The 24,892-nt window shown below is 39.5% G+C and overlaps 1 protein-coding gene across 3 annotated transcripts in view; it reads right to left on the bottom strand.

Annotated features, from left to right (window-relative positions):
* Positions 1–24,892, bottom strand: part of GRAMD2B (GRAM domain containing 2B) — a 129,767-nt gene that overhangs the window by 88,252 nt on the left and 16,623 nt on the right. Inside the window, exon 1 of one of the 3 annotated variants that reach the window (XM_081233277.1) lies at positions 16,902–17,066. The exons of the other annotated variants lie outside the window; for them this stretch is intronic. Coding sequence (XP_081089403.1) covers positions 16,902–17,029 — 128 coding nt within the window. The 5' untranslated portion in view covers positions 17,030–17,066. Of the gene's footprint in view, positions 1–16,901; positions 17,067–24,892 lie in introns of those variants that run through there. 3 annotated transcript variants of the gene reach the window in all.

Raw genomic sequence — 24,892 nt, 5'->3', positions numbered from 1 at the left:
TTCCTCTTTCCCTCGAGGATCTGTTCTCATTGGATGGTGACTTTGAGATCTTCATTTTCCACCCCTGTGCACGGAAGAGGTAACACAGCAGGTCTGAGACTGGTCTTGTAAGGAAGTCCTGTTGGCAAGGTTGGCTCTTAGCTGGCATTTTGGAATTTGGATTCTGGGGTGTTCCCACTGTTCCCCAACTAATAAAAGTGGCTCCATGAGCCTAGACTATGGAAATAATATGATTTATGCCCATCATCTGCTTTTTTTCTGGGAGTTTAAATTTGTAGTATGTACTGATACTAGGCAGAGGGTGCCTACATGACCAGTTGCCAATAAAAACCTTGGGTCCTGAGTCTCTAATGGGCTTCTCTGGGCACATCATACACATGTTGCTACATTTTGGTTGCTGGGGGGAGAAGTGCATTCCCTGTGACCCTCCATGGGAGGGAGAGAGCACGAGGAAGCCTGTACGTGGATTCCTGACTCCACCTGCATCTTTTTCCCTTTTGGCCCAACTTACTATGTCATTGTAATAAATCTTAGCCATGTGTACAACCATACGCTGAGTTCTGTGAGTCTTTCTGTGAATCTCTGAGTGCGGGGTGGTCTTGGGGACCTCTGACGCAACTCCCTTTCCTACAGTACTCCTACATCCCTATCCTAACCCTACACAGTTCCAGTGAAAGGATAAAAGGGAAGCATTTTTTTAAAGTTAAATGGCAAATAAAGAAAATATTGATCTAGAAGATCTGGTTTAATAAAAACGTCAATCCTTTTGAAAGTCAGGAAGCCATATTTATCAGCCATGGAAAACTTATTTACATACTTTGTACTTACAGAATATGAACTTTCAAAAACAGAAATGATTTCTTATGATCTCTCACTAGCATTTTATAAAATAACAGCTTAACTGACATATAATTCATATACCATAAAGTTCATTCTTTTGAAGTCTATATAATTCAGTGGTTTTAGTATCACTAGACAGAGTTGTGCAGCTGTCACCACTAATTCCAGAACATTTTCATCAGTACAAAATGAAACCCTATAACCATTAGGAGTCAATCCCCATTTTCCCTTCTCCCTAGCCCTTGGGAACCACTAACCTACTTTCTGTCTCCATAGATTTGCCTCTTCTGGACATTTTGTATAAATGGAATGATGTGGTCTTTTGTGACTAGCTTCTTTCATCCATGTCATGGCATGTAACAGTACTTCATCCCTTTTTATGACCAAATAATATTCCATTCTGTGGATATACCATATTTATTCATCAATAGATGGACATTTGGGTTATTTCCCCTTTTTAGCTATTATGAATATCCATGTACAAGTTTTGGCCTGGACACATGTTTTCAGTTATCTTGGGTATATACTTAGGAATGGAATTGCTGGATCATATGAACTTTATGTTTAACTTTTAGATGAACTGCCAAACTGTTTTCCAAAGTGGTTGTACCATTTTACACTCCCAATAATGTATGAGGGTTCCAATTCCTCAAACGTGCTCACCAACACTTGTTATTTTCTTTTTTGAGTATAGTTGTTCTACTAGATGTGAAGTGGTATCACATTGTGGTTTTAATTTGTATTTTCCTAGTGACTAATAATGTTGATCACCATGTTGCATCTTGTTGGCCATTTATATATCTTCTTTGGAGAAAAACTAGTCAAATCTTTTGCCCATTTAAAAATGAGTTGTCTTTTTATTATTGAGTTGTAAGAAATTCTTTATATATTCCAATACTAGACTTTTACCAGATACATGATTTGCAAATATTTTCTTTCATTCTGTGGATTGTTTTTCACTTTCTTGATGGTGTCTTTGGTATTTACTTTTGATGAGGTCCAATTTATTATTTCTTTTGTAACTTAGGCTTTTGGTGTCATATCTAACTCCCCACTTTTGGTAGGGGTTTTAATCACCCCACTTATTTTAGGATGTCTACATCCATTAGCCCAATTGCTTTACTCCCTGATGGAAGGAGATTAAAGTTGGGAGGGGTTGCAGTACAGTGAGGGAGAAAGAGCATGGGGTTTAGAGGCTTAAGATTGAGTCCAACTCATCTGTCATGGGATTTAAGTACTTGATTTTCCAAACTTCAGTTTTCTATCTGGAAAATGGGGTAATTACTATTTCATAAGGCTATTGTAAAATTTGAATTAGCTAATTTGCAAAAAGAGCTTAGCACTGTACCTGGCACGCAGGAGGCATCTAATAAATGTTAGGTTGTTATTTTTATTAAGAGAAGGTGGAACCGAGCCTGGACCTAATCGAGAATTACCCAACAGAAGTAAAGTTATCACTCTGTTCCTAACTGTGCATTTTGGAAAGGCTGCTAAAATTATATAGAACTGCAGATTTGCTTGTGGTTATACAGTTTTCTGGCACTATGGAAAAGCCTTATAGGCACACAGTAGGAGAATTTTATTTCTTTTGAATTCAGTAATAAACGAAGCTATTGTTCTTTGGGATCCAAGGAAGAGCCCTAGACCAAAAAACTATGGTGTCAGCATAATTGAACGTTTCATCACGATGTGTGTTTCTTATTATTTATCATTAATTAAGGGCTGTTTATATAACTACATGGAAACTAACAAAATTCCTTCCCTGTCACTTAGGTAGAGGACTTTAAGAAAGGTCACTTGATATTTTCATTAAATATTTATCATACTTTACAGCATTACCTTAGAACTTTCATATTAATAGCCCAATCATTTGGTATTGACATGAACAGAGTGGTTTAGGGCCACAATAAAATATACTCTGTTTTATTATGATAAACACAGATAACAGTCAACCTAAAATTTTGTTACTTTATTCATCATCCAAAGTTCAACTCTTGGTCAGTAATTGGCATAATTATATTTCCTAATGGGGACAATTTAGCAAATATTAAAAACTCTTCTGAAAAAACCCATAATAAGCCAATGCCATGAAACATTTAAGTCATGCTACACAGTTTTCTATTTTACTTGTTCCTATCTTAATTTGCAATCCAAAAAAAAACCATTTAGGGATTACTCTGTCCTTACTAACGACAGAAGACCAACCAATAACCTTAGTGGGATACATAGTCTTTTTTACTAAAAATTTGGCAATTCAGTAGGTGATCTAGAAGCAAGATGCTGTCATTAATGGGAGAATGACAGTAGGATACAATGAAAAATTTTCAATCATTACCAAAGTTGATAAAACAATTTGTGGGATGACAGCCCAAGTTAGAAATCAGCCAAAGGTGTATTAAATAACATTTATGTAGTGCTTATATATGCTAGGCAGTTTTCTAAGCACTTCTCAAGTCCAGTTTAATCCTTACAACAGCTCTGTGAGGTAGGAGCTATCACCCTCCCCACCTTTAATAGGAGGGGTAAATGAAGCACAGACATGCCAAGCCACTCAGATGAGATGGGCCCCCAGGCAATCTGGCTGAGGCGCTGGTGTTCTTAACTACCCTTCTATGCTACTTCTCAACTCAAAGAGGAATTATTATTAGTAGAGTAGTTTCCAGATTTCCGGAATCTCTACTTCTTCAACCCCCGCCAAATGTGGGATATAATAATGCATATAAATAAAAGATCTGATAACTTTTTTCTCTCTTTTAAAGATGCTACCACCTTTATGTTTTATTCTAAAATTAAATTCTACATTAAATATATGTCACATACTCTAGTATGTATGGATTATATAACGTGGTCAGCTTGTATAATGACAATATGAACGTTCCCCCCAAATTATGTCTATGTAGGGGATAAGTTTCATTCCCATATTTTTCAGAAATTTTGGAAATACCTTTTCATACCATCACAATAGCTTCTTGCGTAGATTTGTTAAGCTGTTAGTAAATACTTTCCCATTTCCTGGTATGAAATATTGATGATAACATTTAGCAAATTAGTCTTGGTTGAAAAACGAAGCGTTATATTAACAACAGCAACTGGGGCAGACTCAGTTTTGTACGGCCTAAAGCCAATACAATATGGCAGAATTCTTTCAGAAGAAAAAATACATAATTAGGTGCAAAGAGTGAGTACTGAATTAGAAGAGCTTCGTTCAAACGGTAGGCCCTAAAGTTTCAGCAGGCCCTAAAGTTTCAGCTTTATTAGCTTCATGGTAAAACACCACTTCAGATAGTAACTAAAATAAAATTTTAAAAAATACCACAAAAATAAAATAATACCTGAAAAGAATTCTTCACTTTTTTCCCCCAGAAGGAGCTTGTAATTTTAAACTTATATATATCACCTCATTTGATTTTTTTTTCTCCTTTTAATTTCTCAGTTGTCTGGAAAAATCCTGATCTCTCCATTTTGTAAGATGAGGAAAAAGAGAGGGTCAGTGATTTGTTCCTGGTCACGGAAGTCTGTCAGGGCTGGGCCTGGGCTCTTTCCACTATTCTTTCAGAAGATGAATTTGGAGAGATAATATTTTTTATCACATATGAAGAAGCCTCTTCTCTTAGTGTCTTTATCGTTATTTTACTGGAGAAGAAGCTAAGGTCGGACAAATTTACAACAAAGCCAAAGCCTAAATTCTCAAATTCCTGAGTATAGAACATTGTTTCACCTTGTAATTGGTAGCACTGTTAGGAAAATGTTTCATTTTGATGTGAGACAGAACTTGACCATTTGAACTTGTCTTTTTTTTCTAGAGATAATTAATTTTTTTTTTCCTAGAAGAACTGTAATTTTTTTTTTTTTTTTTTTTTTTTTGTGGTACGCGGGCCTCTCACTGTTGTGGCCTCTCCCGTTGTGGAGCACAGGCTCCAGACGCGCAGGCTCAGCGGCCATGGCTCACGGGCCCAGCCGCTCCGTGGCATGTGGGATCTTCCCAGCCCGGGGCACGAACCCACGTCCCCTGCATCGGCAGGTGGACTCTCAACCACTGCGCCACCAGGGAAGCCCAGAACTGTAATTTTGAGGAAACTACTTTGAGGAAATTACTGGTGGGTTTTTTCCCCCTACCTTATTTTCATATTTCTTTGAGATCATCATAACATAGACTTCAGTCATACAGGAGAAATGAAATCACTCGACTGCTGCTTGGCTCTTCAAGTTTGGATCTTAAAGTCCTCAAGTTTCTCCATGTTTAAAATATATAAAAAAGTATTTTTTTTTAGCTTCATCTGCTTTTACCCCCCCACCCCCCCACCCCCCGTGTTTAACTCTCACTAAGTCATTTGTAAGTTATAAAGGAATGTATGGGGATAATAAAACAAACAGGAAAAGAAAAAAAAAAAACCTTAAGGTTTGACACAGGGTTCAGTGGATTATGACTTCCGACTGTGTTTCTATAGTAACACTTTGCCTACCTTGTAACTATAATAACAGCAATTCTTTAGTGTCCTACTTGCCAGCCACTGTATATTACGCATACCTAATCCTCAAAACAGTCCTAAGAGGCCGGTGTTATTTGCTCCATCTTACAAATGAGAAAACTGAAGTTTGGAAAGATTAGATAACTAGAACAAGGTGACGCAGTAAGTGTTGGAATTGTGATTCAAATACAGGTCTGAGTAACTCCAAGGCTACTTCCCTTTCATCATATAACATCTTTCGGATTAGAAATATGTGGTAGTTTTGGTGTCACCCACAGCTCTTGTGGTGGTCAGCCTCCAAGATGGCCCATGTGATCCCCTCCTCTTGATTTTCTCCCCCTTGTATGATCCCCATCCCCACTGAATACACAGGGCTGACCTGTGTAACCAAGGGGATATTGCAAAAATGCAAAATACTTGCTGGTTAAGTATTGCTTGAGGGAAATGTTATCCGAGGCAGAGAGAAAACAGGCACAGAGTCATGAAGATATGAAAATGTGAGGCATGTGTGAGGGATTATTTATTAAATTAAAAACCAATGTTTTATGAAATTATTTCTTTTATGTCTAATTTAATTCAATTTTATAGTAATTAGGTTTATTTTTAAACTTTAATTCAGTGTAGAATTAAGCTAAAATTAAACTTATATTTAAATTTATGGAAACAGGAGTTTCAGCCTATATTGCTCCTTGTAGCCTTTCAGTTGTGTAATTTTTCCCTCTCTTTTCCCAGTGGCGAGGATGAAACACTTGGGACCACAGTGAGGCAAATACCAGTTGCGATCTAGTAATGAATCACTGTGGAAGAGTGAAAAGGTCCTGGACTCAGAGTCAGAAGATCTGAGAGGTCACCCGACTTTGCCATTAGCTGCTCTCCCTGAACTGAGCAGATTACCGACTTATGCGCCCTGACTGGTCTGCTGACCCTCAGCCTTCCTGGGGTGAGGTCAGCAGCGCCCCAGAAAGGGTCAGCCGTGCTTGCCAGCTCAGGGGAGCTCTTTATTCATCCATCACCCAGCACCATTTTTTTTTTTTTTTTTGCGGTATGCGGGCCTCTCACTGTTGTGGCCTCTCCTGTTCTGGAGCACAGGCCCCGGAGGCGCAGGCCCAGCGGCCATGGCTCACGGGCCCAGCCGCTCCGCGGCATGTGGGATCTTCCCGGACCGGGGCACGAGCCCACGCCCCCCGCATCGGCAGGCGGACCCCCCAACCACTGCGCCACCAGGGAAGCCCCACCCAGCACCATTTATTCATCCATCTAACACTTATCATTGTTTAGTTTGTGCCTGGAACTGTGCTGATTGGTTAGGAATAAGAGGCAGAGAGTAAGGAAGAAAGACAGATATAAAAACAAGCGAGGTTCAGTGTGTGATAAATGCTGTAATGGAAATAAACAAAAGGTACAATGTGAGCCCAGAGAAAGGGAGATAGGGTCAGGATAGGCTTTCTGAAGGCAGTGATACCTGGTCCAGCTTTGAAGGACAGCTCAGAATTGACTCTGCCCATGTGTTGTAGGCAGAAAAGAAGGTTCAAAGGTCCAGAACTAGCACTTGTAGCTGCAGTGTGATCTCCCTGGGGCACGAAGAGGGCAAGAGATGTGACGGGAAGCCGACCAGATCACAGAGTGTTCCCCTCACAGTCCAAAGGACAATGCTCCGAGATAAATACAACACTTGTATGACCTGACCATTCCTGCTGTCAGGTTTCTTTTCTTTTTTGCAGGAGCATGCTTGGAGTGAGGCTTGTTCGTGGCACACTGTTCTGCCCCTGTGGGTTTACTGGAGGGAATAAACTAGAAGTTTCTTTTTCTCCAGAATCATCCTGGCAGCTGTGAATCTTTCACATTTGGCAAAGTTTATTTTGTCCCACTAAACATTTGAAATGTGCAGCTTATTTCCAGATCTAAGTATTGCAACATGGGGATTAAGAGGAAACATGCTGCGGGAAATTATAGTGTGGAGAGTTAGGTTAATAATTTAATCTTCAAGGTACATGTGCCTTGCCTACCCTCTATGTTTGCCTGAGTGTGTGTCTGTCACCAACAGAGACTGGGGCCCCTGGAAGCAGAAGCTGGGTCTTTAGCCATTTCTTTACTCCACAAGAGTCTCTCCTCATTGTAGAGTTTCTTCTTTGTGCCAGGTGCTGGGGATACAGAGGCAAGGATGTATTCCTAGCCTCTAAGAGCTCTAGGTGATAAGTGAATATGACCATTATTCCTCTGTGGATCTCCCCAACTGCCTTATAATAATCACAGCTAGTGTCAGAACATTTGCTGTGTGCCAAGCGCTTTCTGTATTATCTCACTTAATACTCTCCACAATCCTATGATTATCCCCATTTTGCCGTTGAGGAAAGTGAGGCACAGAGAGATTGCACAGTTTAGAAAGTGATGAAACCAGATGTACACCAGGCAGTCCTTCCTAGACAGAGCATCCCTACACAGAGATTATAGAAAGTATTCCATAAATTTCTGTTAAAAGAAATTACCCACCATAGTTGTTCTTTTATTACCACTCAAAAGTACATAGAGCAAATACCATTGTCTTTTTACAGATAAATTTAACTGAAACTCACAGGATCATATAACGACCCAGTGTAGAAATCAGAATCCCAGAAAAGTCTTCAGTCTTTCAAACAGAGAATTATGCCTACTTCTGAAACACAGTGTCCCCTCTGGGGTTGTAAAAATCACCTTGGGTGCAATGAAGAAACTGAATGAAATGACCCTTGAAGGTGGATTTGATTTTCGGAAATAGCCCAAATAATTTGAGCCAAGCCAGGTGAAGAAATTGGTTAACGAGGTTGGATAATGCTATTTCAGTCATGTAACTGGCTGCGCGCATTCACTATCTGAACTAATGTCATCGGTTCAATTATGCCGTACGGCAACAGCAGAAAACTTCTCTTCCTTTTCTGTTACTTGCTTTCCTCACCTAAGCAACATAGAGAGTAGCCATAATCCATCTAACACAGTGAAAAGCCACCAAAGTTTATAAGGTCACATCTGTAAAAAGTTCCCACAAGTAAGCCACTGTGCAAATAGGGGAGACTATTATTACTATTATTTTTACTGCTGGCTGATATAGAAACACTCATTCATCACTTGTGGACTTCTTGGCAGACCTTTCCATTTGCCCTCATCTAGGCCCATACAGATACACATGGAAGCCAACTGCTAGAACTTCCACTTCAATTACCCTTGGCTGGTTTTGTTTTGTTAAACATGGAGGCGAGAGAGGGCGAGAGAGGGCGAGAGCAAGAGAAGGAGGGGGAGAGAGGGAGAGAGAGAGAGAGAGAGAGAGAGAGAGAGAGAGAGAGAGAGAGAGATGAAGGCATGTAAATGAACCTGATTTTTAAAAATCTGTTACAATAAAAAGCTTTTAATGAAAATGGGACTTTAAGCTGAACTCATCCATAATAGATTTCCACGAGGTTTTAAAACCAAAAGGCTCAGATCTTCTGGAGAACACAGACATAGAAGCAGTTAGAATCAGCAGCAGATCAATGTTTTGTGGGCCTAAAGCTTATGCAAATTTAGGGTCTTCTTTAAGAAAAATTATGAATAAAAAATTAGGCATGAAAGGGAGTATTTATTTAGAAAGAGAAAGGATATCAAGTTATTAGTTTGGAAATAGCTGACAAATTCCACCAATACCTCCAAATCCAGAAAACTAATGTAACACTCATAAATCAACTGCCTTACATACTCTATGCTATTTTCTTATTTTTAACTGATACTTGTTGATCTCTTCGTATGGCAAGAATTTTGTAATATTTTCAATAAAGAGATAATTTAGCCTTTTCTCTAGAAAAAGCTTAAGTTTTATCGATAGGTTAGACATTTTCTTTCAGATTCAAGCCTATTCTTGAAAATGTCATGCTAAGATGTACTATGTGACACATACAGAGACAACGGCTGCTTTTAGTATTACTTTGGGTTTGTGCCCCATAAACAAGGGATTCTGATAAATTGTGCAATAAGCATAAAGTTTGGTATACTTATATCAGCTGCGTCATCAAGTATCAAGTCCTAATAGGAGAGAATTTCTGCTGTGACTTGGCATTAGTGAGAACAGAATCCATACAATTTACACGTGTGGTGATGGGAAGAATTTGCCAGAGATCACCTTCTGGCTCTGTACATTTCCATCTTTGTTTCTCTTCCATTCCCTTCATACTTCTGATGCATGGCACTTGTGAGACATGTTTAGACAATGGTACCATCTCCGGCCCTGTACTTCTGTGTCACCAAGCAAGGTGAATTTGCTTATTGGAGTATTCCTGGAAGCCAGGACAACCAGCAATAACTTATATGCACATAGAAATGATGGCAAATCACATAAATACATTCCACTAATCTCAAATTAAATGTATCTCCAAACAACTTCCCCTTAGCTCACAGTGCCCCAAATGCCCCTGGCTACCTGACTGGAGAGGAATGTGACAGAGGGAAAATTGGAATGGAGAGAGAGAGCAATTATATTTGTAGTTAGAATATTATCTGAAAAGTTGACGGAAATGTACGACTACATGAACATCTTGCTAGGGACATTCCCAGGGCCTTGGAAGGGGCCCAAATAAATGAGGGTAGAAGCTTAAGCTTCTTTGGTTTTATAATAAACACTCCCCTGATGGCAATACATTCTGGTAAGTGGTTAATATGGAATATGGTACCGACAAGAAAAGGCTGCTAGTTCTGAGGGTGGAAGTAAGAGGGCAAAGGGGAGTCTCCTTTGATGTTATACTAGACCTTTCAGGAGGTGCATCTGGAAAGATGAATAGGAATTTTCAGACGTCCTGCATGAACAAAAGCCCGGTGACACGATCAAACATGTGTATTGAGAGAATACTGAGTGCTTTGTATTAGCAGACTGTGGAGAAGTGCCTGGCACAGTTTGGGAAAGAGACTGTAGGTCCCTTCTCTCCTGGCAGTGTTAGCACTGGGGAGTGCTATGCTCTCCTTCTTGGAAAATGCTAACTCTCCTATCAAAGAGGCCTATTCCTCTGTATGTCACCTCCTATTCTAACCTCCACAGCCCCGCTTCACTGCACCCTGGTAGCCCCAAGCCTTGGCAGATTTCACCGGTCCTGCCACCCTGACCTCACCCACTAAGAACAGATTTAGTCCGTTCACTGAAATACCTGCCTTGTGCTCAGGACACTATTATCTTTCCCCTTAACACAGTTTTACTTTCTTTGATTGCTACCCCCTCATCCCTGCTCCTGGAGAGGGAAGCCCATTTCCTAGAACTCAGCCTCCCTTCAGCTTCTAAATATCACTCTTAACCCTACAATTCCTATGATGAACACGAGCTGAGGCCATGGGCTCAGCTAGTAAAAATGGGTCAAGATATGATGTCTACTGTGTTCTTGTTCTTCAGGTACCAAAGAGTGCTTCTATCCTTTCCCTAAAAGCAGAAGTGGGATTGGCTAAGAAAAAGCAAGGCTCTTGTGGGGGTAGAGTGGAAGGGAGGAAGGGCCAGCATCTCCTCTTCTACTCACTGGTGACAACTGGATGAGTAGAGGAGTAGAAGCAGAATCTTTGCAGCCACTAAGAGGAGGCAGAGTGAATGTGATGCAAGGCTGTCTTGGACCTGCCAAGGTCACTGTCCACTGCAGCAGCCTGGAGTGGTCCCCAAACCATAGCACGGGTAGTATGAGTAGGCCTGGGCTGGTCCCACCCTGGTTTCACATTCCAGCTTGGTACTGCCCCATATTTGCCCTCTTTGGTTGTCATCTTGGACCTTGTTTTTGCCTCCCAAAGCCCATGGCACCCCATTCAACACATTAGCTCCACCAGGCAACTTTCATCTTTACCTAAAACTGAAATAGACCGATACTCTAAAAAGAAATATTTTGGAGAAACAAATTTATTAAAAGCAATAGCTCTAATGGTAATTTGCATAGTAAATCTCCAAAAACTAATTTTAAAAAATACCGGATTTTTATTTGCCGAATGACTAATTTATGGAACTGTTAATTCTCCAGAGGCTTTTCCAGTCTGTTTATAAAGCTTAAAGCAATTCATATTTTTCAAGGCTGTCCAGTGTTCCATATTTTGGGAAATGATGACTTGTTGTGAATTTTGCATGTTGAGGTACTGTGCACTTTATGAGTGCCAGAGATTTTCAAATGAGGATCATCTTAGTGGAGGCCAGGAAAGTACTCAATAGTTTCTACAACCTTTTAGAAAACCTCAATAAGAAGGAAACTTTTTTAATCTGAGAAAGGCTGATAAAACCTGAAATGTTAAAAGCATTACTTTTTAAATTAGGAACAAAATGAGAATGCCTGGAATTACTATTTATAGTCAACATTATAATGGAATTCCTTGCTTGTATAATAAAATAAAAAAGATTTAAAAGGGCAAAGTTCAGAAAGGTAAAAAGAGTTTTAAATTTCAAATAATATTATTGTCTACAAAAACTCAGTCTACAGATTATTAAAATTAATAAGAAGATTTAGTAAGAATGTGGAATATAAGATCAATTTAGAAATTTAATTACATTTCTGTACAACATCAACAAAATCAAATTAAAAATATATTTCCAAAGGCAACAAAGTTGTAAAGTATCTCAGAATAAATCTAACAAATGATGTATAAGAGCTTTGTGTAGAATAATCTAAGCTTTATCAAAGGATATTAAAGAAGACCTAAATAAATGGAGGCCACACCATGTGTATGAATAGGTATATATAACACCATAAAATGTCAAATTTCCTCAAACTGAGCAATAGATTTGATGAATTTCAACTTTTAAAAAAAGTTTTTATGCAACAAGCCAAATTCTAAAATTCTAAAATTTAAATGGTAGAGCAAAGGGTCAAAAGTAGACAATCAGGGCTTCCCAGGTGGCGCACTGGTTAAGAATCTGCCTGCCAATGCAGGGGACACGGGTTCGAACCCTGACCCGGGAAGATCCCACATGCCGCGGAGCAACTAAGCCCGTGTGCCACAACTACTGAGCCCGTGTTCTACAGCCCGCGAACTGCAGCTACTGAAGCCTGCACGCCTAGAGCCCGTGCTCAGCAACAAGATAAACCATCGCAATGAGAATCCCATGCACCACAACGAAGAGTAGCCCCTACTCCCAGCAACTAGAGAAAGCCCAAGCCCGCGTGCAGCAACGAAGACCCAATGCAGCCAAAAATAAATAAATTAATTAATTTAAAAATTAAAAAAAAAGTAGACAATCACTTCTGAAGTGGGTAAGAAGTCTTGTCTCATCAGATAACAAAACTTTTATTATAAGGTGATAGTAATGAAGACAGTGATATATGACAGAGCTGGCATTGCAGATTAATGGGGAAAGGAAAGACTATTCAATAAATAATGTGGGAGAGTTCATTATCCATATAAAAGATTAGATGAGGCCCTAATTCACACCAGAAACAAAAATAAATTCCAAATACAGAACGGACCCTAGTTTTAAAAGAAAACATACTTTTAGAAGAAAATACATTAAGAACATTCTTATAACCTCAGAGTGGGGAAGGAATTCTTAAGTCACAGAAAGCACAAATCATTAAGAAAACAAGATATCACCTCACACCAGTCAGAATGGCTATTATCAAAAAGACAACAAAGAACTAGTGTTGGTGAGGGTGTGGAGAAAAGGGAACCCTCATGCACTGTTAGTGGGAATGTAAATTGGTACAGCCACTATGGAGAACAGTATGGAGTTACTTAAAAAACTTAAAAATAGAACTACCATATGATTCAGTATTTCCACCCTTAGGTATTTATACAAAGAAAACAAAAACACTAATTTGAAAAGATGTATGCACCACAATGTTCATAGCAGCATTATTTACAATAGTCAAGATATGGAAGCAACCTAAATGTCCATCAACAGATAAATGGATAAAGAAGGTGTTTTATATATATATATATATATATATATACACACACACACACACACACACACACACACACACACACACACACAACATTAACATAAGATTTACAGAAAAACACAAATGAAGCTTTTGGCCAACCCTATATATATACACATACATACATATACACACACAATGGAATATTATTCATATACCATAAAAATATTGAAATTTTGTCATTTTTGACAACATGGATGGACCTGGAGGATATTATGCTTAGTGAAATAAGTCAAATAAATCAGAGAAAGACAAACACTGTACGATTTCACCTATATGTAGAATCTAAAAAATAAACAAATGAACAAATATAACAAAACAGATACAGATGCACAGATACAGAGAACAAACTAGTGATTACCAGAGGGGAGAGTGGTAGGGGCAGGGGAAAAATAGGTGAAGGGGATTAAAAAGTACAAATTACTAAGTGTAAAATAAGTTACAAGGATATAATGTATAGCACAGGGAATATAGTCAATATTTTATAGTAACTCTGTATGGAGTACAATCTATAAAAATATCACATTACTATGTTGTACACCTGAAAATAATATAATGTTGTAAGTCAACTATACTTCAATGAAAAATAAAAGTAAACAAACTGATAAATTGAAAGTAAGAACTCAGACATAATGGAGAGCATGAACAGACAAGTCATATGCTGGAATAAAACATTTGCAACACACATAGCTAACAAAAGATCAGTATCTTGAGTATTTCAAAAACTATCTACAAATAAGGAAAAGATAGTACCCTCTCTCACCCCTTTTGCTTCCCCAAAGGTTCATAAATCCATGAGCAGGAATTTAACAGAAGAGGAAACGAAAATGACTAATAAACATGTTGAAAAGATGCTCCTTTTGTCTTAATAAGGGACAGGCACATTGAAACCATTTACACTGAGATGCCATTTCATATATTCCAGCTTAGAAAGAATTAAAAAGTAAAACAATGGCAACGTTGAGGAAGCGGAGTAATGCTGGTAATAGCATAAATGGCACAGAACTTTGGAACAGAATTTGACATAATGAGTAAAGTTAATCATGTCCATATTATAGCCCCACAGTTCCTCTCCTAGATATATATACCTTAGAGGCACTCTTGTACAAGCACACTGGAGACATGGGCAAGACGGAGCATTGCTTGAATGAGCAACAAACTGGAAATAACCTACAGAGAGGCCAGAATACCCTTCTAAAGGGAACGTCACATCATGATACTCCCCTACTCTAAACCCTCCAGTGATTTCCCACCAAGATTAGAACAGAATTCTAAACCCCTTCATCCTCTACTTGTCTCTCTGATTTCATCAGGTGCCACCGCGCTGAGGTTCCTCAGGACTCAGCTCACTCCTCTATTCAGGGCATCTTGCTCCTTCCCAATCATTTCATGCTTGGCTCTTTTTTCATCCTTGAAGTCAGCCTAAATATCATGTCCTTGGAGAGTCCCTGACTTGCCACTCAATCTAAATTAGTTTTTCCCACCTTATTCTCCATCTCCGCCCTGTAATTTTTTCCTATAAAAATAGACATTAATATTTTGAATTATGTATGTATATATGCATTCATTCATAATTTTTTTTGCCTGTCTTTGACATTAAACTACTAACCTCCATAAGCACAGGGACTACATCTATCTCACTTATGATTATATTTGCTGTGCCTTCCACATAGCCTGGCATATAATAGTTATTCAACAAATCTTTGTTGAATTGAATGGTTGAATAAAAAGACTGCATAAATTGTATCTGTGCCTACCTGAGTGGTTTGCTGATCTGAGGGTACATATGATTTGCTGTAGCTCATGGGAAGGATAATGGGATGCCACAACAGCCACATAAATTCTTAATGTTAAGGTAAAGGGAAGTGTTTATCTTTTATTTTGTTTTTTTAAATTGAAGTGTAGCTGATTTATAATGTTGTGTTAGTTTCAGGTGTACAGCAAAGTGAATCAGTTATATGTGTATATATACATATGTATATATATATATTCTTTTTCAGATTCTTTTCCCTTATAGGTTATTACAAGACATTGAGTGTAGTTCCCTGTGCTATATAGTAGGCCCTTGTTGGTTTCTGTCTTTTTTTTTCTTTTCTTTTCTTTTTTTTTTCATGGGCTCTTGGTGTGCGGGCTTCTGTAGTTCTGGCTCGCGGGCTCCAGAGAGCAGGCTCAGCAGTTGTGGCGCATGGGCTTCATTGCTCCGCGGCATGTGGGATCTTCCCAGACCAGGGCTCAAACCTGTGTCCCCTGCATTGGCAGGCAGATTCTTAACCACTGCGCCCCCAGGGAAGTCCTATGCATTTTAATTTGATTTTATTTTTCCTGGTTAGAGCTTGAGTTCCAAGAAGAGTTTGCATTACGGTCAATGTAAGAGGAAGATTAGGCAGACGAAGCAATTAAAGAAGCACTTGAAGTTCAGCAAAATATGGAAATAATGCAAAGTTTTACATTTTCAATCACTGGAATTGTGCTCTTGCTCAAATGACCATAATGCAAGTTATGTAGATTTATTTTAATGATGGATGGAAAAATTAAGCCAACTTAAATAGATGTATTAAGCAACATTTTGCATAAATTCAGACTCTTGATCTCTAAAACTTCTTTTTAAAAGTTATTGAATTTGTTTTCCTCACTTGACAGTCTGATATGCGAATGCTATTAAATGAAGTGTGATTTCGTTATTTTGTATTTAATTTTTAAAGGCTATAATGTTGAGCATTTTTTTGTGTAAATGATTTAAAATGATTAAAAAATAAATAAAATGATTGACTTTCTGGATATAATATGGAAATTTTAGGTGGTAAGCATGCTGTAAGGTACATAGAAGTAGAAATATAATGTTGTAAACATGAAACTGATATAATGATATAGACCAATGTCACCTCCATTAAAAAAGTTTACACCAAAGTTGGATGAGATATAATCTATAAAAATTTGAATCATTATGTTGTATATCTGAAACTAATATAATGTTGTAAATCAACTAAACCTCAATTTTTAAAAAGTTGCATAAGGAACTTTTTCTTGTAATTGATTCCACTTGCACTTGATTTCTACATTTTATAAGTTGCTAGAGAATTATTATGAGATAAAATGAAAAATAGTAGATAAATGAATTTTCATTAAAAATATATAATTATCAGAGTGGTGTTCATGTAGATATTAATACTTACAGCTAAAGAAGATATGTTCTGAACCTAGTCAAAGCTGCTTTAAATCACTGTACAGTAAGTCGTTGGATCACAGCATAGCCAGTACTATTTTAATATTTAATTTAGAAAGGTCCAAAGAAGAAAATTATTTTAATATTTTAATGATTACTATTTTGATAATAATATAGTAATTCTGACACCAAAGTAAGGTTTTTGGTTTAACCATTTGGCTTCACGTCCTATGACCCTGAGAGTGGGTCAGGAATTGAGTAACTGCATAGTTGACCAGTTTTCTAGTACGTACTAAAAAGTACTGAAGAAGGCATTAACAATTATTGTCCCTTAATGGTGGTAAGAGTTCTATTTGCTCAGCAGATCACGTCCTTTGCTATGTACTCACTTAAAATCCACCAGCCCAGGGGCCTGGGCTGTGCCTTCTCTTTCTCCCTGGCAGAATCCTCCCTCCGGGGATGAGGAAGGGGCTCTCCAAGCAACACCTTTTGGGCGGCTGAGGCCATCAGGGGGGGCAGACGGGATGTACCCACCTGAGAAACACTGAGCTGGGGCTGTCAGGGATGCTGTTCCGGGCCTCCGCACCCACCTTGCTTGGGCTGTCTGGCATCTCAGACCGGAACACTGTGTCATTGGATGATGACAGCCTTTTCTTCACCATTGTGGACTTGTCAATCGCCAAGTCAAGAAATAAACTCATGGGCTCATTTTTCAACCTCCCCAGTAATGTGAAAATCTCTGCGTTTCAGCCTCTCTCAGTTCCTGCATTGCAGGAAGCTACTTCTTCACATGACTCCTAATCTGGCTGAGGCAGTTTTTTTTTTTTGAAGTCAGTTAATGAGTAACATGTAAGTATGACAAGAGTGGTTTTCATCCTACCCATTTGCTCTGAAGGAGAAATAAATGTGTTTGGCAAACTCAGCTTGCAGTTTACTAATAGGAACACCATATAACTCTGGATTTAGGCAGAAAAGTCTATGGAAAAGGAAAAACTTAAGACAACGAGATGCAGAGCCAGGCAAGATCTAAACATTAAAAGTAGGGGTGCTTTCTTTAACCCCCTGAGCCTGATCAACAGGGCAAGGAATGTGGATGTGCTTTATGCCTTTACCATACAGGAAATAACCAGCCCACATTTGGTAAGACACATAGGAACCTTAAGGCTGTGCTGCTTGGTCTTTGGGACTAGAAGAGTTCTGGAGTTCTCATGGAAGTGATATGCACAAAGTTTGGGGAGTCTTAACATTCAGGTTGTGTATTTTGCTGGTTATAGGAGGCTGAGCCCTCTACCAAAATGGTGATGACAACAAAGACAAACAAATTAAAAAAAACACTAGGAGGCAAGGGCTCAGGCTCCATCCATTGCTTCTGGCTGTCTAACCACAGGTGATCCCAACCCTGCTGAGCATGGTATCAGCCATGTGTCTCTCACAAGATTAGAATGAAATCATATAGCAGAATATTCTATGTATTATCATTATTGTTATTTATAACCCTACTAAAAGCAGGAAGGAAAATAAATTTCCTATGTGATGATCTTCAGCTTCTTCAATCACTTAATGTTTATTCACAAGAAAAACATCAGTTTTTCACCAGTGTTACTAGTGGCAGGAAAGGATTTGGTCTCATGTGGCTATGCTGTCTCTTCTCTTCTTTTTGTGATTAGTCAGTGACATTGGAGAACGACAGGCTTAAGTGAAGTACACAGATTCTGATAGTGGAAGAGAGCAAAGTTTCCTGGGAAATCAAACCTTTAGCCTTGCTCTTGTTAGCACTTTGCTCTAACCAGCTGATAACCAGCCGGGGCAGGTTTGTGTTGCTCCGTGCGTAGTACTGACTCTAAGCACACTTTTAAAATTAGATAAAGTGTATGTTTCAGTGGGATTTTACTGATGCCTAATAAGGTGACCAGTTTATCTCAGTTTGTCCAGGATATTCTTTCTTTTTTTTTTTTTTTTTTTTTGCGGTACGCAGTCCTCTCACTGCTGTGGCCTCTCCCATTGCGGAGCACAGGCTCCGGACGCGCAGGTTCAGCGGCCATGGCTCACAGGCCCAGCTGCTCCGCGGCATGTGGGATCTTCCCGGACCGGGGCACGAACCCGCGTCCCCTGCATCAGCAGGCGGACTCTCAACCACTGAGCCACCAGGGAAGCCCCCAGGCTATTCTTAATTTTAGCACTGAATGCCTGACATTCTAGGAACCTCTTAGGGTTGGGCCAATCAAGGCAGGTGGTCACCCTGGTTCCAGGTGTTTTCTTGCTGCAGCTGTGATGGTGCATTGCACCCAGCCTCCCTCCTTATCCTTTTCTGATAGTGCAGTATATGTATTTTTCTTTTTCCCCTTATGTTCCCCTTTTGTGTTGTAATTATGTTGGAAAGATATTAGATAAGCTAAATTATACTAAAGTGTATTAATCGAACCCATTACAACCTAGAGATTATCATACCAAGTGAAGTAAGTCAGACAGAAGAAGACAAATATCATATGATATCACTTATATGTGGAATCTAAAAAAAAATGATACAAATGAATTTATTTACAAAACAAAGAGACAGACATAGAAAACAAGCTTATGGTTACCAATGGGAAAAGGTGGGGGAAGGATAAATTTAGAATTTGAGATTAACAGACATACATTACTATATGTAAAATAGGTAAGCAACCAGGACCTACTGTATAGCACAGGGAACTATTTCAATATCTTGTAATAACCTATAATGGAAGAGTATATCTATCTATCTATCATCTATCTATCTACAAAACTGAATCACTTTGCTGTATGCTCAAAACTAACACAACAGCTATACTTCAATCAAAAAAAAAAATCAGACCCATCACCATACCTCATATAATAGCAACAACCTATAAGGTAGTTTCTGCTCCTTATAAACAAAAAAGTCTAATCAGTACAGATATTATAACTAATGAAACATGTTATTGTTTCCTAGGCAGGTTTGGATTTTAACTGGGGGCAATGCTTAGCTCAGGAAAAAATGTCTCTGAAGGAGGAAATCCCAGGGTCAACAGCCAGTCTTTGGACATATTTTTCAATAGAGGAGCTTTCTTTTCAACAATATTTTATCAGTAAGGTTCCATGCTAGCTGCAGTGAGTGATACAAAAATATTTTAAGAAATGGGTCCTTGCTCCAATAATGGAGCTAGGAAGAGAAAATATATGGAATTGAAAAGTTAATTAACAGTAAAAGAGGGAAGGGCTTCCCTGGTGGTGCAGTGGTTGAAAGTCCGCCTGCCGATGCAGGGGACATGGGTTCGTGCCCCGGTCCAGGAGGATCCTGCATGCCATGGAGTGGCTGGGCCTGTGAGCCGTGGCTGCTGGGCCTGCGTGTCCGGAGGCTGTGCTCCGCAACAGGAGAGGCCACAGCAGTGAGAGGCCCGCGTACCGCAAAAAAAAAAAAAAAAAAAGAGGGAAGAAGGCAGTAAATCAGGCTAATATTTCTTGAATCTCTGTACTACCTAACATCTTTTGAGTCTATTGGCATCTCTGCTAGATAATTTTATAATCACATCTCATTTAATCCTTGCCAAAACCACATTTTTACAGATGATGAAAATATATCTTAAAAAGTTTAAGTAGTTTGGCCATAATTAAGTGGTCATAAGAATGTGGTCTTGCCAGAATTGATTGATTCATTCAAGAAAAGTTTATTAGGCGTTTATATTTAAAAGGAGGCAAGGTCATTTGAGACTGGGATGACTCAGAAAAGCCTAGTGGAAAAGGTGGAGTTTGAGTTGAGCTCTGAAGAATGAGGAGAAGCTGGAAAAGCAGAAAGGGAAGGGAGCAGGGCTTGTGAGCAAATGAACAGGCGTGGACCAGACGTGGACCAGGCGTGTACGTGAGAGTGGAGAGTTTGTGCTGGAGCGGTAAGGGAAGAGCTTTGAACATTTAGATGGAGGCTGAATTACGAAGGGCCCTGAATGCCAGTGGGCAGTTCAAGCTTTATCTTGTAGGTACTGGGAATAAAGTGAGGAAAGACTAAGTTGATGGCCATGTGCATGATGCTTTAGAAGCACAAGGGGATGAGTGGACTCACTACTGCAATCACCTGGTGATACAGTTGTTCCATTTAGGCAGCAACTATGGGTCTAGGGGAGGTAGCTTCGAAGTAGTGGAAACAGTATTGACTGAACTCTTATGTAAGATGTTGAGTTCATTCCTTATCATAAGAAATTGTGCCAGAGATGAGATGTGCTGAAACTCTAGAGCATGGGTCACAAACTCAAATGCCTTCAAGAGCCAGAAGGTAAGGAAAACCATGAGGCGGGAAGGAGGCATAGAAGTCAGAAGAAAGTGGTAGAAAAAGAGGAGCGCTCATGCCTTCCCTAGAGCTTGTCAGTGTTAAACTACAGATGCTGATGGGAGGGTCTGAAGGCAGTTGTGGCTTTTCCACTGAATTTCACTTCATGATACGACATGCCCATGAGCAATCTCTAAAAATTTGCTAGTAGTTACATCTGGACCTTATGTTCACACAGGAATAAGGTTCTGATGGCACGTGGCCACTAAAAGAAAATGTGACTGATTGCTTTATTTAAATGGATGGCAGTTGACTGCTGTGCATCAGTCTACACTTGCAGGCACAGAGCTGCCATTGTTTGACCCCTTTGACTGTTTAGATGTGGCCTCTGCGCAAAGCACTTCTAGCCTTTGCCACAGCTTTCATTTTTATGTGTGAAAATTTAAACAAAGACCAGGTGATCAGAGAGAAATAACTGGAGTAGGACATTTTTGTAAATATAGCTATAAAAGGAGCAGAGACACTGGCAAAAAAAAATGAATAATCTATGACAACAACCAGAATACAATGATAACAAAGGTAGCAGAGACCTTTTATAGCCTTCCATGGAAAGGGAGATTAATAAGCAAGACCAAACAAGACAAAAACTGACAACTAGCAGGCAGTTTTAAATAAGACCAGCAATGATGGAAACACCTCATTTTTCTGATGCTCTCCAATAAGTCACAGTGCTATGTCTTTATAAACAGAGACTGTAGAAGAGTCTGACATAGAAAAGAGAACAATCAATGTGGGCTCTCCCACGCGGTGAGTTCAGTTAACATCTCTGGACTTTTTCTCTTCTACTACGTGAAGAGATAGTAGGCTAGATCTGGCCTGCTGACATATTCTGTTTGGCCTCTACCATGTTTTGTAAGTAGAAATTTCCTATACATTTCATAGAAAACATGGTTATCTGGCCTTGCCTGGAAAATCAGACCTGACAAGAGTACGGCAATAGTTGGCTGGTACTAAGCTGTAGAGGTCCCTTGTGATGGGGCTGACCTCTGTAGTTTGCATCAGTCTCCAGCCTTCCTCAGTGCCTCACTCTGCTTGCTTTGTTTCACTTACTCTCATAACCTGCATTTGAGTTTGAAAGCCCCAGTCTAGATGATGTTGAAAGTCTTCTCTAGTTCTAGTTTTCTCTCCTTAAACCCGGCTCTTTAAAGTTTTCCTGTAAGATTTTTTTTTTCTTCAATGAAACAAAGTCCATAGTTCCAAGGATTTCATCTTGTGCAATGCTGGTAAACTTTGGTTATGAGAAATGGAATATTTCCTGCCATATCAGTAAACAAAGGATGTCACAGTCATCAGCAATTGCAGCCACCACTGATGGTGAGCTGGTGAGCCCTGAGGAAACTCAGGACGTGAAAATACTGGATACTGGCTCCAGATAGCTGAGGTGCATATCAAAGAAATGATTTCAGTGTGCCCAGACTCTAGCACCTTCCCATACAGTGCTAAATTCCTTAACTTGAGATATCTGGTTTTCTTTAATTTACAATAATCTTCTGATGTTCAGACTACCTGCCTTTTGTTGCAAAACTTCTATATAACCTAGTTCCTCCCTTTGCCTCCTTGGCACAGTTCTCTCAGGGTTACTTGAGGTGCTGCCTTCCAGGCTTGAAGTCCTAAAAATCGCTGCCAAATAAAACTTAACTCTCAACTTTTAGGTTGTGTGTGTTTTTTTTTTCAGTCGACAGTTATTACATCCAACCATTCTGAAGTCCACAAATAAGGAACAAATATGCCTACTGGTGTCAGGCTAGATAGGAGATGAGGATTCATGCCTGTATATTCTCCTCCTCCTAGAGCTGTGGGAATTGGATTTTGAGGCACAAGACCAAACTGAAACTACCAGATAAACAGAGCTTGAAAACCAGCTTTCCAAGGAATGGAATATAAATTTCCATTTATAAATAAACTAGATTTCCTCTACAATTAAGTAACATAAATATTTGTGCTTTAAGATTTATCTGACGGATTATGCTTTGTTCAGGCTAGTATTAAAAAAATTAGTTTGTATACTCTACACACACACTGCTGCCATTTGAGCAATGGAACATATGGCCTGGTGAAGTTACATGGAGATTCAGACTTCATATCGTGGAATAGCCATATATGGCAAACCAGTGTTGGGTGTAATGTGAATTTACCCACATTCCTGGAGTGGGCTGTGTAATGTTGTGGTTTAGGGTGTGGGCTTGGGGGTCAGGTTGCCTGGATCAGAAGGGTGGCTCCATTATTTCCTTGCTGTGTTACTTTGGAAAGGTACTTAACCTTTCCAAGCCTCCGTAAAAATGGTAATGAAAATAGTATCATTAAAAGACTATTGTGAGAACTTGATGATAATGTAAACTTCAAGCATGAAGCCTGTGCATAGTAAGCATTCAGAAAATGCTATTGATGATGAGGAGGGAAGATTATGATTAGAGCTGGTCATATTTTCTCTAAAGCTGAGTGGATTATTATAATATAATTGAAAGATATGGTTTCCTTTTTGGAATGTCACATCAGCTGTGTGTCTGCATGTGGCTTGTGGAAGACTTAACCCCAGAGGGAGAGCAAGGGTTAACAATTCGGGTCCATGGAGTGTTGACATTGGTGCTAATGGCCCCACTAAGCAGCCTAGAATACTCCAGTCTAACTAATGGATGAGGTCATATCTAAAGTCCCTTCCTCTTGCTTCAAGCTCCTTTATTCTGTGGTTTCTAAGATTGGAGAGGGGTTAGTTCCTCCCCTAAAGCTGTGAGCCCTTCTCTGAGAGGATATAGAGAGACTGACTGTGCTGCCCATGATAAAAAACTATTACTGTCTGCAGCAGTTGGTCATTTTAAAGAAAGTTTTGCTCCCGGAAAGATTAGAAAGTTGATTTTGCTGTTCCAGAAAGTTGATCTTGCTGTTCCAGTAAACACGGCCATATCAGACTTAAGGCAATCTTTCTTTTCATGTATTTGGTCTCTGTCATATTAGGGAAGGAAATTTGAAAACCCAAGTTCTCTGACTTGGAGCATCTGCCAACTTCCAGAGTGTAAATACTCCCACCATGGCTGATTTTAAGCTACGAATGTGATGCCACTGAACATGGCTTTAGGAAGAGGTGCTGACCACTAGCTCTTGTGAGCCAATACAAGCTGACTCCCTCACTCCGCAGTAAACATTTAAATGTTCCAACTTCAGTGCGTGGTAAATGTATGAATCTGGCCCCCGAGTTACCATATTTAAAAAACTGTGTCCTTTGATTTAAATAGCATTATCATCTGACAAATTGCATAGGAGTTATAGTATATTCTGTCTTGTTTGATTTTACACAAATTGGTAATAATTTCCAGAGAAATATATATATATATATTTTTTTGCGGTACGCGGGCCTCTCACTGTTGTGGCCTCTCCCATTGCGGAGCACAGACTGCGGACGCGCAGGCTCAGCGGCCATGGCTCACGGGCCGAGCCGCTCCGTGGAATGTGGGATCTTCCCGGACCAGGGCACGAACCCGTGTCCCCTGCATCGGCAGGCGGACTCTCAACCACTGCGCCACCAGGGAAGTCCTCCAGAGAAATACTGATGAACATCATACAATTTTTTAATGCCCCCATAAGGGATTTTTTGGTATTATTTTTAGTGTGGTTAAATAATGTGGTTAATGTGGTTCATAATGTTGTACCATAAGGTTTTGAAAACATACTTTTTAGGTTTATAAGACAAAATACACAAAATATAAGGAAGAAAATTTAAAAATCATCTGTAATGCTCAGTTCCCAGAGATAATCACAATGACTATTTCATCATCATCAAAATTATGTTTTACCCTAAAGGACTGTCAAATTGTTTGGTAATCCTGGAAATACATCCAACATTTACTAAACGGATTTTTATTTGATTTTTTTTTATTTATTATTTTTTTTGTGGTACACGGACCTCTCACTGTTGTGGCCTCTCCTGTTGCAGAGCACAGGCTCTGGACGCGCAGGCTCAGCGGCCATGGCTCACGGGCCTAGCCGCTCCGCGGCATGTGGGATCTTCCCGGACCAGGGCACGAACCTGCGTCCCCTGCATTGGCAGGCGGCCTCTCAACCACTGCACCACCAGGGAAGGCCGGATTTTTATTATTTTTAAGGGGCCTTGCATTCAAACTGAGGAACAGACACATCTTCTCAGTTCCCTCCCCACAGCTGGAGCACCAGGGGCCAGAGGAGTTGACGTGGGCCAGAAAAGACATGTTTGGCG

This window comes from Mesoplodon bidens, assembly GCF_964165515.1.
Source record: "Mesoplodon bidens genome assembly, chromosome: 4".
NCBI lineage: Eukaryota > Metazoa > Chordata > Mammalia > Artiodactyla > Ziphiidae > Mesoplodon > Mesoplodon bidens.
Note: the sequence above shows the minus strand (reverse complement) of the source record. Positions and strands in the feature narration are given on the sequence as shown.